This window comes from Lytechinus variegatus, chromosome 4, assembly GCF_018143015.1.
Source record: "Lytechinus variegatus isolate NC3 chromosome 4, Lvar_3.0, whole genome shotgun sequence".
Classification (NCBI taxonomy): Eukaryota; Metazoa; Echinodermata; class Echinoidea; order Temnopleuroida; family Toxopneustidae; genus Lytechinus; species Lytechinus variegatus.
The window spans coordinates 31,894,664-31,908,854 of NC_054743.1; the positions used below are offsets into that span (position 1 = coordinate 31,894,664).

Here is a 14,191-nt window from a genome sequence, read left to right on the forward strand (position 1 = left end):
TTCGAAGGAATGTTAAAATGATGTTCGAACGGGGGGGGGGGGGCCGAAGTGATGATCGACCTATATGTAGGGGCGCCGAATTGATATTCGAACTAGGAGGGCGCCGAAATGATGTTCGAAGGAATATTAAAATGATGTTCGAACTGGGGGCCGAATTGATGTTCGAACCGGGGGGGGGGGCCGGGCCGAAGTGATGATCGACCTATATGTAGCGGCGCCGAATTGATATTCGAACTAGGAGGGCGCCAAAATGATGTTCGAAGGGATGTTAAAATGATGTTCGAACTGGGGGCCGAATTGATGTTCGAACCGGGGGGGGGGCCGAAGTGATGATCGACCTACATGTATAGTGGCCCCGCATTGATATTCGAACTAGGAGGGCGCCAAAATGATGTTCGAAGGGATGTTAAAATGATGTTCGAACTGGGGGCGCCAAATTAATACTCGAACTGGGGAGGGGGGCGCCACTTGATACTCAAACTAGGGAAGGGGGCGCCGAATTGATACTCGAGCTAGGGGGGAGAAATAATATTCGAGCTAGGAAAGGCAAATTGAGTTCGAAGGAATGCCAAAACGATGTTCGAACTGGGGGCCGAATATTGTTCGAAAGGGGGGGGGGGCAAATTGATGATCGACCTACATGGGGCGCCGAATTCATATTCGAACTAGGAGGGCGCCGAAATGATGTTCGAAGTGGGGGCGCCAAATTCATACTCGAACTATAGGGAGGGGGGCCGAATTGATTTTCGAGGTAGGGGCGCCAAATTCATACTCAAACTAGGGGGCGCGAATTAATGTTCAAACTTGGGGGGGGGGCGCAAAATTGATACTCGAGCTAGGGGGGCGAAATGATATTCGAACTAGGGAAGGCAAATTGAGTTCGAATGGATGCTAAAATGATGTTCGAACTGGGGGCCGAATTGATGTTCGAACGGGGGGGGGGGGCAAATTGATGATCGACCTTCATGTAGGGGCGCCGAACTGATATTCGAACTGCCGCCTTGTTGTTGGCTCATTGTTCCATATATTGAAAGTTTGAAATGCCTTGGCCTTGAGGTTTTTAGGCCTTGGCCTTGGGGATTAAAGCCTTGGTCTTGGGTATTAAAGCCTTGTCCTTGGAGGTTTGAGCCTTGACTTACAACACTGATTGATATATTGACAGATATTATTTACAGACATTTTGAAGTTTACTTGCACACACTAAGAAATAAATGTTCAGAATTGAACCCCGAAAGGTTGATGCAAAATCAGCACCCTATGGGTTCAAAAATTGAACCCTGCGGTTGGGGTTCATTTTTGCACCCTGCGGGTTCAATTTGAAATTTAGGGGTGCAGTTTTTGATGCTTTCAATTTCGTTTAAATTCTCATCAGAGTAGGCCCTGCTAGAATTATGTTTAAAAGTTGAACCCTGCGGTTGGGGTTCATTTTTGCACCCTGCGGGTTCAAAATTGCACCCCTAGGGGTTCAATTTGAAATTTAGGGGTGGAGTTTTGAACCCCAACCGCAGTGTTCAATTTTTAAACATAATTCTAGCAGGGCCTACTCAGATGAGAATTTAAACGAAATTGAAAGCATCAAATGGTTAAAATAGAAATCGATCGAGTTTCCCGCTCGCATTTATTATTTTTTAAAGTGATATTACATTTATTCATTAACACATCATTATAAAACCATTATTCAATTGCCTCTTCTTCATGCATAGGCGGATCCAGGGGACCCGAGGGGCCCGGACCCCCCTATGGGTAGAGCAAAAAAAAGGTGGGAAAGAAAGAAAAAGGAAGGAAAAGAATAGAGAAAAAAAGAAAGTAGGAAGACGAATGAATAAAATAAGATGAGATGAAGACTTGGACAAAAATATTTTATGTCAAAATATAAAATTTTCGCTCGCGCTTCTCGCTCGCATTGCCTGTTAAGTGATCCACATATCTTGTTCAACACGGAGCTTAAATATCAAGTTTGGAAGTCAGTATACAAAACATATTTCTCCTTGGAAATCAAACTTTTGTTAATTTTTTGATTTTTTTTTATTGATTTTTAAAAAGTGCTCTGTAAAAATGTCAGTTTTATGGTCGGAATATTAACATTTTCCAGTTGCGCTGCGCGTTCGCGAATCGTGATGTATCAGGTACCTATTATTTTCATGTATTCCATGCAGTTTTCAAAATATCCTTTTTCAGGTCTGATTGTCAAAACGCATCAGCTACGGCTGCTATGATTGCATTTTTGATTGGCGGGTTATGTATGTCTCAATATTGATTGTATAACAAACTCCTTAAAATCCCCTTTTCATGACAGTTTATCAAAAATTTCGGCTCGCGATTTGCGCTCGCATTAATGGTTAAAAATAAATCAACTAATTAATGATGCATCCTATTCATAAATAAAAAGGTGCTTGAAATGTTCAGTGTTCAGGCCATAATATCATCAGATTCCGCGCCCTCATTATGCATTAATACTAATATATCAATTTAATAATTAAATTGTCACTTTTGTTTTATCTCGCGCTTAGCAAGATGAATAGGAAGATATATAGTCATCATATTCATATGAGAACATGTCCTAAGGATGTCAAGGTCCTATGTCTCAAAATTAAAGTATTAATGAAACATATCAGCTCTTTATCAAGTGCGATTTATATCCACCTTACAAGTTTCCTACAAAGTGTTTGAAATATCAGATCGGAATATCAAATATTTTAAGCTCGCGCTTCGCGCTCGCTTTTATTTTCATGATAACAGATTGTTTAGAATGCCTAGATTCTAGGTCTAAATCTGAAACACGCGCGCGCATTTTCATTCAGTTATCCAGTTTCAGATCACAATATCAAAAAATTCTGCTCGCCCTTTGTGCTCGTATTATTAATGTAAGAAGATCCCCTTTCATGATTTACAAAACATGAATAGAGTATCACGTTCAAGGTCGAAATTTCGATTTTTTTTTACGCTCGCGCTTCGCGCTCGCAAAATTTGATTGTGAAATATGTAATGCAAGCAGTCCTTAAAAGGCACTTTTCGATCAGTTCAAAGCGAATATAAACATTTTCTGCTCGTGCTTTCCGCTCGCATTATTAATGTAGGAAGATCCCCTCTTACTCATCTTTTTCATGATTTAGAAAACATAAATAGAGTGTTCCGTTCTTGGTCTAAATCTAGAATTTTTCCGCTCGCACTTTCGCGCTCGCATCATTTGATTTGATTTGATTTATTGTTTTCTTCTGCATGACTGCATCCATAACATTCATATAATACATTTTTCACAACATAATAAACATAATATGTTAGCATTTTTGGCATGAATCATAAATAAAGAGTACTAAAAAATAATTCCAGACAAAAATTATTAACTATATGATATTCACAATTTGCAGGAGGATTGTCATCATAAGCAGATTGCTTGAAAAAATGACAATCCCAAACTTATACTAATTGAATTAATACATTTATAAAGCAGAATTGGCATATATTTTCAAATACGAAACATGAATCATGCAATATTATAGTATGAAGATGAAGATGATAAAGCTGAGGGTGACGGTGATATGATGATGTTGATGATGATGAAGGCCATGGAGATGATGGTGGTCATGATGAAGATATTGGTAATGACTAAATCGAAGGAGGAATAAATTCACGATAAAAAGGATACGACACAGAAATTTTACTTCAAATATTCTGATAATAACATAGATTTAACGTTTGCCTTAAATGAGTGAAGAGACGAAGATTGTTTTACAGACTCTGCTGGTAGAGTTCCACAAATCTGGACCATGGTGTCTTATGGATCTCTGCGCAATAAGCAGTTTTTGGTTGATTAAATGGAAATTTGAAGAGTTACGGGTAGGGTATGATTGAATAGATGTATTCAGAGAATAAAAATTGTGGAATGAAGGTAGGTGGGAGCATGTTATTTACATAAGTAGTAAACTTTGAAGTGTATTTATGTCAAATACTGTTAGTCTTTAGTTTATGGAATAATGGATTTGTGTGTGATAAATATTGGGAATCAGTACAAATTCGAATTGTTTTTTCTGTAATTAAGTAAATTGTATTCAAGTTTTCCATTCTTTATGTAGAAATGTCAAAAATTTTCAGCTCGCGCTTCGCGCTCGCATTATTTAATTGATGAAATATGTAATGTCTTCATGGCTAAATGCAAGCAGTCCTTAAAAGGCACTTTTCGATCAGTTCAAAACGTATACAAACATATTCTGCTCGCGCTTTGCGCTCGCATTATTAATGCAGGAAGATCCCCTCGTTTTCATGATTTAGGAAACATGGATAGAGTGTCCCGTTCTAGGTCTAAATCTAGAATTTTTCCGCTCGCACTTTCGCGCTCGCATAAAATTGTTTAGTTATACTGTATAGCTATCCTGTTCATGATTACAAAAATTGATTAAATTTTTCCATTCTTTATGTAGAAATGTCAAAAAAAATTTCAGAATGTTCAAATTTTAAGAAAAAATACAGACAATTTTAAAAAAAATTGCTCGCGCTTCGCGCAGGCATTATGAAATAAGGATTATTATATTATACATTTATGTTGATTTAGAGAATAAAGCTAAGAAGTGACTTATAGGACTACCCCCTTCAAAGAAACAAACGAAAAAAAAAATCTTCGAGCGGCCGATCGGGGAAAATATGGCTGAAAAAAAAAACTCAGAAGGCTGGATCCGCCCCTGATTCATGTGCCTATGAAATAAGACATGCATTTAAGGCACTTATGATTGCCTGGGGGAGGGAGGGGCCGCCATTTTTCCGAAAAGTACACAGGGGCGCCAAAATTAGGTCGAGTTTGGGCCCCCCTCCCTATGAAATCCTGGATCCGCGCCTGGTAGTAGTAGTAGTAGTAGTAGTAGAATGGGCAGTAGCAGTAGGAGCAAGTAGAAGAAAATAAAGATGAGACAACGAAAAAGAGAGGAACCAAGCGCTTACAATCTCAATAATTAATGTCCTTTATTTACGTTTGCTGATTTAACAACTCAATGAACCATCCCTCATTTTATCGTTACCCTGAAAACGGTTACAAGGCATTTTTTAGTTTAAAAATCCTACGATACACACGTGTAAACAGATAACAGAATGCATACCTTATGCACTTCCATAACCCTGTTCTTGGTCATTGTCTGTCCGATGTTATCCTATTGTCCACTATGTGGCAATTCACTGGTCACTCTCTTATTGTTCTCTAAAGCCCCCTTCCTCGGACGATGGGCGAACCTTAATGACAATCATAATACGAATAAACTACGAACACGGCACCTCCAGATAAAATAGATGAATTATGATAACCTCGCAAATCACTATTCCACATATTAACAACACTGTTTCCTTTCAGGCAACCGATGTTAAAGCAACTTGTACCAAGCACGACACCATTTTCGTAAGAAAGGTTTGTCGAAAACAATTTTATTCAAAAACCAAACCAGCTCAGTCATAACAAGCAGCTGACGTGCTCCAAGAAATCAATAAGACCTACTAAACAATGATAGTATTGTGTTCTCTGAAGCGGAACGTTATACTTCACCAGATTGTAACAGGCAGTGGCGTACCTTGGGTCGTGTCATGGGGGGGGGAGGGCATCTGCAAAAATTTTGAGTCACTTAGTGAGCGCGCGAAGTGCGCTCAGTTTCCAGGTATACTTACCTAATAGAGACATTTTAAGGACAGTGCCATAAACGTTTATTTCACTGATCAAAATAATGCGAGCGCTAAGGGCGAGCTGATTTTTTTTATATTCAGACCTAAAAGGGACATTAATAAGCAATTTTTTTGTAATCATGATACGTACCTATTTCGCTAAACAAACAATACGAAGCATGAGTTGAAATTTGTGTATGGACCCCAAACAGGGACACACACAAAGCACTTGTGGTAATTGAAAACATGATGATTAACATACGCATCTCACCAAATATTGCGAGCGCGAAGCGCGAGCAGAAAATTTAGGAAATTCAGACCTGAAGAGCACATTCTAAGGCTTGTTTTTAGGAATTCACAATGAGACCACACGTATTTCACTAACCAAATGATGCGAGCGCGAAGCGCGAGCTGAAAAATTTGATATTCAGATCAGAAAATGGGACATTTTTAAGGACTGATTTTAGGAATCCATGAAGAGCAGACATATCTCACCAACCCACTTATGCGAACGTAAACACGGACAGGAAATGTTTTATATTAAGATCTTAAAATGGGGGAATCACTTTAAGTAGTCATGGAAAAAGAGCAAATGTCACTAAAAAAACAATAATAACTCGAAGTGTGAGGAAATATATTTGGTGTGTATTGACTTGTAATTGGAATTTTTTTAGTACAACAGGATTATATATCTCGCTAAACAGACAATGCGAGCACACTGAAGATAGGCCCTGGCCAAATTATGTTTCATAAAGTTATAAAAAACAAATTATAATAAAACATTATCATGAACTATAAATTCTTCTTTCCCAATACGTTTCTCTTCCTTTCTCATTCTTTTTTCCTTTTGCCCGTTTTCTTTTTGCCCGCCGATGGGGGGGGGCACGTGCCCCCATGCCCCCCATAGTTACGCCACTGGTAACAGGAAAGGGTGGTGGGCAAGCGTCATCGCAAGGTTCTACGAGACGCATCAAAGATAATCATGAGAAATCGGTGATCAGTGTGTATATCAGTTTTCTATTATATATAATATATTCTAATTATGATTAACTTAAGGGTAATGAAACCCTTGGAACAAGTAGGCCTGTGTCGAAACAGAAATATCAAAGAATAAGAACGAAGAAAGTTTGAGAAAAATCGGACAAATAATGAGAAAGTTATGAGCATTTGAATATTGCAATCACTAATGCTATGGAGCTCCTCCCATTGGCAATGCGACAAGGATGTGTGATGTCACATGTGAACAACTTTCCCTTTGATGGACTATAAAATACCCCCAAAATGTCTCTTTTTGCTTTTTCTTATGGTGACACAAATTCTTTATCCATGATGTATTCTTTAAAAAATTGCATTACATGCCCGCCTACAGAAAGAATATATGCTCTACTGATAGATGTGAAAAAAGAGGCACATTAAGTGAAATATATAATAAAGTAATGAGAGTTGTTCATAAGTGACATCTTTGTCGCATTGCCAATTTGAGGATCTCCATAGCATTAGTGATCGCATTATTCAAATGCTCATAACTTTCTCATTATTTGTCCGATTTTTCTCAAAATTTCGTTGATCTGTCCTTTGATTTTTCTGTTTTCACACAAGCTATCTCGTTCAAAAAGGTTTCATTCTCCTTTAATCATCAATTCAATTCCTTATTCCCCGGCCTAATTTAATTTCCATTCACACATAATACAAAGTCAGACACCAACTTAAAGAACTGACATTTTAAAGATAAGCAGTATAAGACAGAGTATAAGGAAATGAGGAGCCAATAAAGCATCATTGCTTGTAATGTGTCGATCGATTCATAATTTCATCTGTTTTATTGATTGATCAACTAGTTGACTTACTAATTGTTTATTAATTCAATTCCTTCATCCATTCACTCATCCATTCGTTGTTTATATAAATACAGCCTCAACACACTTACGCTTCCTCTCCCAACTTCTGTGAAAAATGGTATATGAAACAGATTTGTTTCGTTTTTCTCTCTATATTTCTTATCCCAACATACGCTTTTGTGAAACAGAAGGAAAGCATGAAATTTGCATTTTCCCGAATGAAAAAAAAAACATGTCCATGAGTTCCCCGATCAATTTAAGTGGCATTTCTCTTATCATTTTTTTTTTGCATGAGGCACTTGGAGATAACTGAAGCTTTTATTATTATTATTATAATTAAAAGCCAAAATACCCGAGGGGTAGACAAAATTAAGCATAGAGGAACAAAATTAAAAACAAATTACGAACGAAGCCAAATAAATTGAAGAAAAAAAAACGAGCTAGCAATTTTTTTACCCTTTCTATTACTAAATCGATATTTACCCAGGGTAGCCACTGAGGTTCCGCAAACTGTTCTCCCAGTGGACCCTGCTATCATTATTACCCGGCTAAGCTAAGCTACCGATTCAGGTGCACACAGCTTTTTGAGGAATTATATCCTGCCGGTACCCATTTACCTCACCTGGGTTGAGTGCAGCGCAGTGTGAATGAATTCATTGCGGAATGAAAACACGCCACGGCTAGGATTCGAACCCACGACTCTCTGTTTGAAAGGCGAGTGCAAGAACCATCAAACCACGAGACGCGCCATTTTGAAAAGAGTATAATATTTCACCATTTTTCTTTCATTTTCTCCTTTTCTTTCTTTTTCCAGCCCGCATTCTGTGAATCAGTGTTTAGAAGACAACTTTTTTTTCAGCTATTAGGTAAATTAAATAATAAAACAAAGAAATATTACTCAAAATCTATGAGGTCTTTAATTCTAAAGAGAAATTAACACTGACAGAAGTAAATTAAGTTGAGAGTATTAAGAGGATATATAATAAATTTTCCTTAAAATGCTATTCATAATACCAATACTATTATGTATACAGACAGGTTACACAATAATCCAGAGTGACTTTATTTGTGGCATTGAACTGGAATTACGTGATATTTATACAGAAAAATGAAAAGTAACTCTTGAAATGATAAATCTTGGTCACCATAGTCACGGAGCGAGAGAATTTCGCGTTTCCATGGCAACCCCTCTCGGTGATAATACTGAAAAATAATTCAGACTGCCGCCGAACGCTTAAAGAAAGAAAAGAGATGTCTCAATTATTCCAGTCTCGTAATATTGACGAAGAGAAATGATTATGACCTTTACAAAATACTGCATAATGTGTGAAAACACTGGTATCGGTTATGGACAATGCATGTTATACGAATATCATCTAATCACACTGGATGTACGGTCGAGTGGTTAGAGCACTATAGACTCATCGCAAGGTTTTGAGTTTGAATCCCCACTCTGCCATTGTCTCCACCTTGATAAAAAGGCCCAAGAGTAATTAATAATGTGTTGTCTATATAAAGTCAGCCTTTATGACTGATTAACCAAGACGTTAAATGTTTCCTCGGTAAATATACGCCAACTTGGCGTTTACCAGCAAAAATTGCTGTCCTGCCGAGTTCCTACGGGAGTTACCATGAAACAGAACGGGGCGGGGGGGGTGGGGTGCGCTTAGTGATGGATGTGGGGCAGGGGGAGGGGCGGTGTATATATTTCTTGGGGCATCGGGGATGGTGGGGTTAATCATAAAAGAAAACCAAGTATGTGAATTTTACAGTAACTAGGAGCACGGCTCGGTTTGGAAATAATGGGTCAGTGAAATAAGGGTGAATTTCAAAAAAGAAAACAAATTTTCGAAATATGATAGTAAAATTCAAAAGGGAAATGATTCAAAAATCCGGTTCATTCCCCCACCGTACTGAGCAAGCTCAAACCAGAAAACATATACCATCCCCCACTAAGACCATTTTGCCATTTTGATTATTGATTTCTAACAGAAAGGGGCATTTTTTTCTAAAAATGTAAATTACAGCACAATTTCATATTTTTGTTGTTGACATTTTGAACTTACATCACGGACTAGAATTACTGCCTTCGATGGAATGAAAGCAGAGTATAATTATAGTAATCACTTGGGTTGGTACATTGGCGGCGGAAGCCAAAAATTTTAGGAGGGGACAACCAAAATTTTTTTGACAAGCAAAAAAAAAAAAAAAAAAAAAAAGATTCTCAACCAAAAAATTTCAGGGAGGGCGTAGGAAAATAAATTGACAAGCAAAAAAAAAAAAAAAAAAAAAAAAAAAAAAAGGTCATCAACTAAAAATTTAGGGGGGGACCGTCCCCCCTCCCCAAATTTAGGGGGGGACACGTCCCCCCCGCTTCCGCCGCCTATGGGTTGGTAGCACAAATCACAGGGAAACGGGCTTCGTGGGTCATTTCCTCACGAATACATACCCTCATTTTAAATAGACGTGTTTGTTTGAGAATGACAATTAAGAAAGATAGTCATCATCATTAGCCACAGAGTAAACAAAAGCGGAACTATACGCTCCAATTAATACAGATTATAATTTGAACAAGGAAGAAAACTGAAAAGTTGGACACTGTGTATCAGTATCACTAAGATGTGTATTATTTTACACAATAATCGTTGTTCAAAAATTTCATACAAACACGGTTTACCACATGGACGTTGCAGGAGTTGTTTGATAGTTTGAATAACCATGCTTAATCCATAGAGAAAAAAAATCTTTGTTGTTTAAGATTGTCATGTTTTTTCTATTTAAAAAAAATGTAAGATTCATACAAGAAACAGCGTTGTATGAACAATTCTAAACAGAGTTTTTTGTTGTTATACTAGTTTGTAGATGAGAGGTCGGGAGGGGTGTTCCCTTTCGCCCCCATAGCATAAGAAACATATTAAACTCCTAGAAAAAAATGTTGGGTATGTTAATATGCATGTCGAATATAAACGAAATTACATGTAAAATATTAATTGGAAAGTTATTCATCATTAACGCACATGCAGGTTAAAACAATATATGAAAGGGAAATGCTAATGTTGAAAATTTCAGTTCTTGCCATTTTTTCTTTCTGTCATGTTCAATTAGACTTCATAGACTTGGCGTAGTGCTCAAGTAAAGTTCTGCACAATAATTGTAGTAATTTCCCATTTAAGAACGTGACCCCGGCGAAGAACCAACGTTTATACCTTTTAAAATAACGATTTCTCTTGCATGTAAAATATTTTCGGAAGGGGAAAACACACCTCGTATAATTGCAGATGATCCCCCTTTTTTTGCTTGATTTTTCATTACGAAAACGACACCCCCAAAAACAAGACAAAGAAAAAAAAGAAGAAAGAATACATTTTTCCTTCAGAGAAAGCACCCGGATTCGCCACTATGATCACGAAATCAATGAAGTTGATTTTGGAACAAAATGTTGTGCTGGTACCATCGAACAGGATGTTCTTTTTTTGTTCAAAAATTGGCCTCATGAAATTTCACTTGTCTTGATAGGGCGAAGTAATTTGTAGAACATTACCGAGCTCAATGGACATATGCTGTAAACAATACCCTGCAGTGGCGTACAAATGCGGTGGGGGGGGGGTTGGCTTGGGGCGCTTGCCCCGCAAAGTTGTGACGACAAAAAAAGGGAAAAAAGAAAGAAAAGGAAATATATGGGGGTGAAACGTGATATTATTCTCTGAAGATTAATTTGTCAAAATCTATCACAAAAATTTGATTTTTGTAATAAAAATGTGAAAATTTTTGCTTGCTCGCTCGCTCCGCTCGCTTGCAACTTTTATGAATTTTATGCGATACACTATATCTAGCCTTCTGATATTTTGGGGCTCATTACGTCATCGAGTCACTGGTAAGCCTTTTAAACGTCAATACGTCAAAAGATGGAATACAAAACAGTTACCTGGTGCCCGTTGCAGAAAGAGTTTCGTTTAAATGCAAGTCAAAAAATCAATCGCAAGTCAAAAATGCGCGCTATTGATTGGTTGAAAACCAAGTTGCGCGTGATTTTTTGAGTTGCGATTGATTGCAACTCTTTCTGTAACGGGCCCCTGAATTGCAAAATAGTTTTCTATCATGCTAAGGTACAACGGAACCATTCTGATGAATGCAATAAAGATTAAGATTAGCATAATTATTATTCATTTCGAAACGACCTAGTACTGTATACCTCCACCTGTACATGCGGGGGCGGGACCGCTGAACCAGGGGGTGGCTTCAGCCTCAACTTATAACAAAAATAAATGGTACAACGACGTAAAAAAAAAATCTGATTGTGATTATGTACCTGGCCACCCCCTCCCCTTTCAAAACTGTTCTACGGCCCCTGCTGAACAATCTGAACGGATTATTCATTCAAATATCCAAAATTTTATACTCAGATCCCGCAACAAAACAAATGCGTAGGACAGCTCCTGGATAGCTAAAATATTTTCCTCTCTTGTTGTTCACACACTGGTGTACATGTGCACCCCCGCCCCCCGCGATTGACCATTGACCAGTCTTTCAAAACCACCCATGTGTTGAATCTACGATGCTGTTCTACATACAGTCAATGGGGGTTTCCCCGTCTCAGCAACTTTGACAATAAATCAGACAATTATTTCGTAGGAAGTTTGGAACAAAAATTCCGCATTATGTTACATATTACGAGACATGTTTGTCAGTATGAGTAAACATCATTAATTGCAGAAATTAAGTGTCTTTGACAGTCACCATTTGTTTAATACCAAAACAGAAAAAGGCAAGCATAAACCAGACAAAGATCAGAGATTCAGTAGATATCACTTACATTTTAGTTAAAAAGATGTGTCAATATTTACTTTGTATATACAAATTTTACAATAGATGTAACGTGTCGTGGCTGTAGAGTTCATTTACGAGTGGACGACTCACATGAGCAGATAATAGTTTAAATCCAGTCCAGGAAATATGTTCGGTACGTCCACTGTGTCGAGAAGAAGAACAGGGAGAAGAATAAGAAGAAGAAAAAGAAGAAATAGAAGAAGAAGAAAAAGACGAATGAGAAGAAGAAGGAGGAGGAGGAGAAGGATAAGAAGAAGGAGGAGAATTAAGGAGGAGGAGGAGAAATAGAAGAGGAGGAGGAAGAAGAACTCTATTTTTGTATCACTCGATGCACTCGCTCACATAGCACGTAAAACGAACCAACAATGAGAGTGAAACAATATTAATTTCTATTCTAATCCAAACATAATGTAAGCCAACATTGTGAACTTTATATACCTATCAATTAATCATTATCACGTGAATTCTAATAGATGGTATAATAAGGTCAGACATTACAGAGGTAGACCACTTTCCCGTTGCATCATATCCGAATTACCATCATTACTTTCCTGTATTCATCTCTATTTTGGGTAAATTATGAAGGGGGGGGGGGGTATTAGGATGGGATGTGTGATGGGGTTTGGCGACATGAAACAAACGGTTCATTATCATGACCACCAAACTTAATATGGATTATCTCAAAGCACATAAAATATTTTTTTAATAATGCACCGTACAAAAGCAACACCGCGTTCAGGAAACTTGTTTCAGATGTCCAATGTTTTTTTTAATATTTTTTTTTTTTAAACAAGTGCACACCTAGTTACCAATAATGCAAATAGCATTTCCATTTATTTGAAAACAGGATAAAAGAGCATTATAGATTAAATGCATTGCTCATGGGCATAGGTGCCGCGGCCGGGGATCGAACCCCGGACTTTCCATGTATAGCCAGGCGCCTTAGACCACTCGGCCACGGCACCTCCCTAATAATGTAAAATAAATACCGATATCATAATATTACACAAACCCTTGTAAATCCTCCTTTCGATATAACACAAGCAACGGACCTGTGTAATCTCACAACTTTGCTAATGAGAAGAAACATATTAAAGATTTATTATTTCAGACGAAGAAGTGTTTTTATTTTGTAGCACCACGCTTAATTTACATCATCTCTATATCGCACACTTAATAGTAAAAAAAAAACACATTGTCTAAAAATTATTTTCAAAAAAAAAAAATACCATGCAGGCCTATTTCGTTTAATACTTCTCCCTCTACTTTTATCAGAGGTATCGAACCCTACCACCCCCCCCCCCCCCTTAAGAAAAAGGAAAAACAATACCGGATCTGACCTAGGTTAATGTTGTACTGGTAGTTTCATCCTGTCAAAATTATTGTATTCTCTTGATTCAAATGATAGGTTCAGAATGGGATCAAAACGATATTTTATCAATGACAGGGAGCGTTTACATAACATTACAGTACACCAATAGAAAATAGTATGTTTGTTGCGCGAAACGTTCTAGGCATGACTGATGTGATTAAAACATGGCTGTAAAATGGCTCCTGGCTTAATTTCGCCTATAAGATTTAGGGTTAGAGTTACAATAGTGTTTTATGTTAGGTTTAGGGTACGGTAGGCCTATTAAAACCAATATTGAAGTTGGTCATTCGATTTGTGTGTGGAATTTACAGCGGAGCAATAGTGGCCAAAGCAAATGTCACAGAACTAGTAAAACACTCAATGATGTCGTAATTGTCATCTATATAGATGAAATATTATTATCATTATTACACCAGAATACTCACGGAAAGTCAAGAACACGATAAGTTAAAGGGATAGTCAAACTTAATATTTAAGTATTTAATTTTTGAGCAGATCGAGTTTGTTTTAAACAGCC

The 14,191-nt window shown here is 37.5% G+C and overlaps 1 protein-coding gene across 2 annotated transcripts in view; it reads right to left on the reverse strand.

Moving 5' to 3' along the window:
- Positions 1–14,191, reverse strand: part of LOC121413850 (transient receptor potential cation channel subfamily A member 1 homolog) — a 45,493-nt gene that overhangs the window by 30,721 nt on the left and 581 nt on the right. Inside the window, exon 1 of one of the 2 annotated variants that reach the window (XM_041606822.1) lies at positions 5,088–5,441. The exons of the other annotated variant lie outside the window; for it this stretch is intronic. Coding sequence (XP_041462756.1) covers positions 5,088–5,120 — 33 coding nt within the window. The 5' untranslated portion in view covers positions 5,121–5,441. Of the gene's footprint in view, positions 1–5,087; positions 5,442–14,191 lie in introns of those variants that run through there. 2 annotated transcript variants of the gene reach the window in all.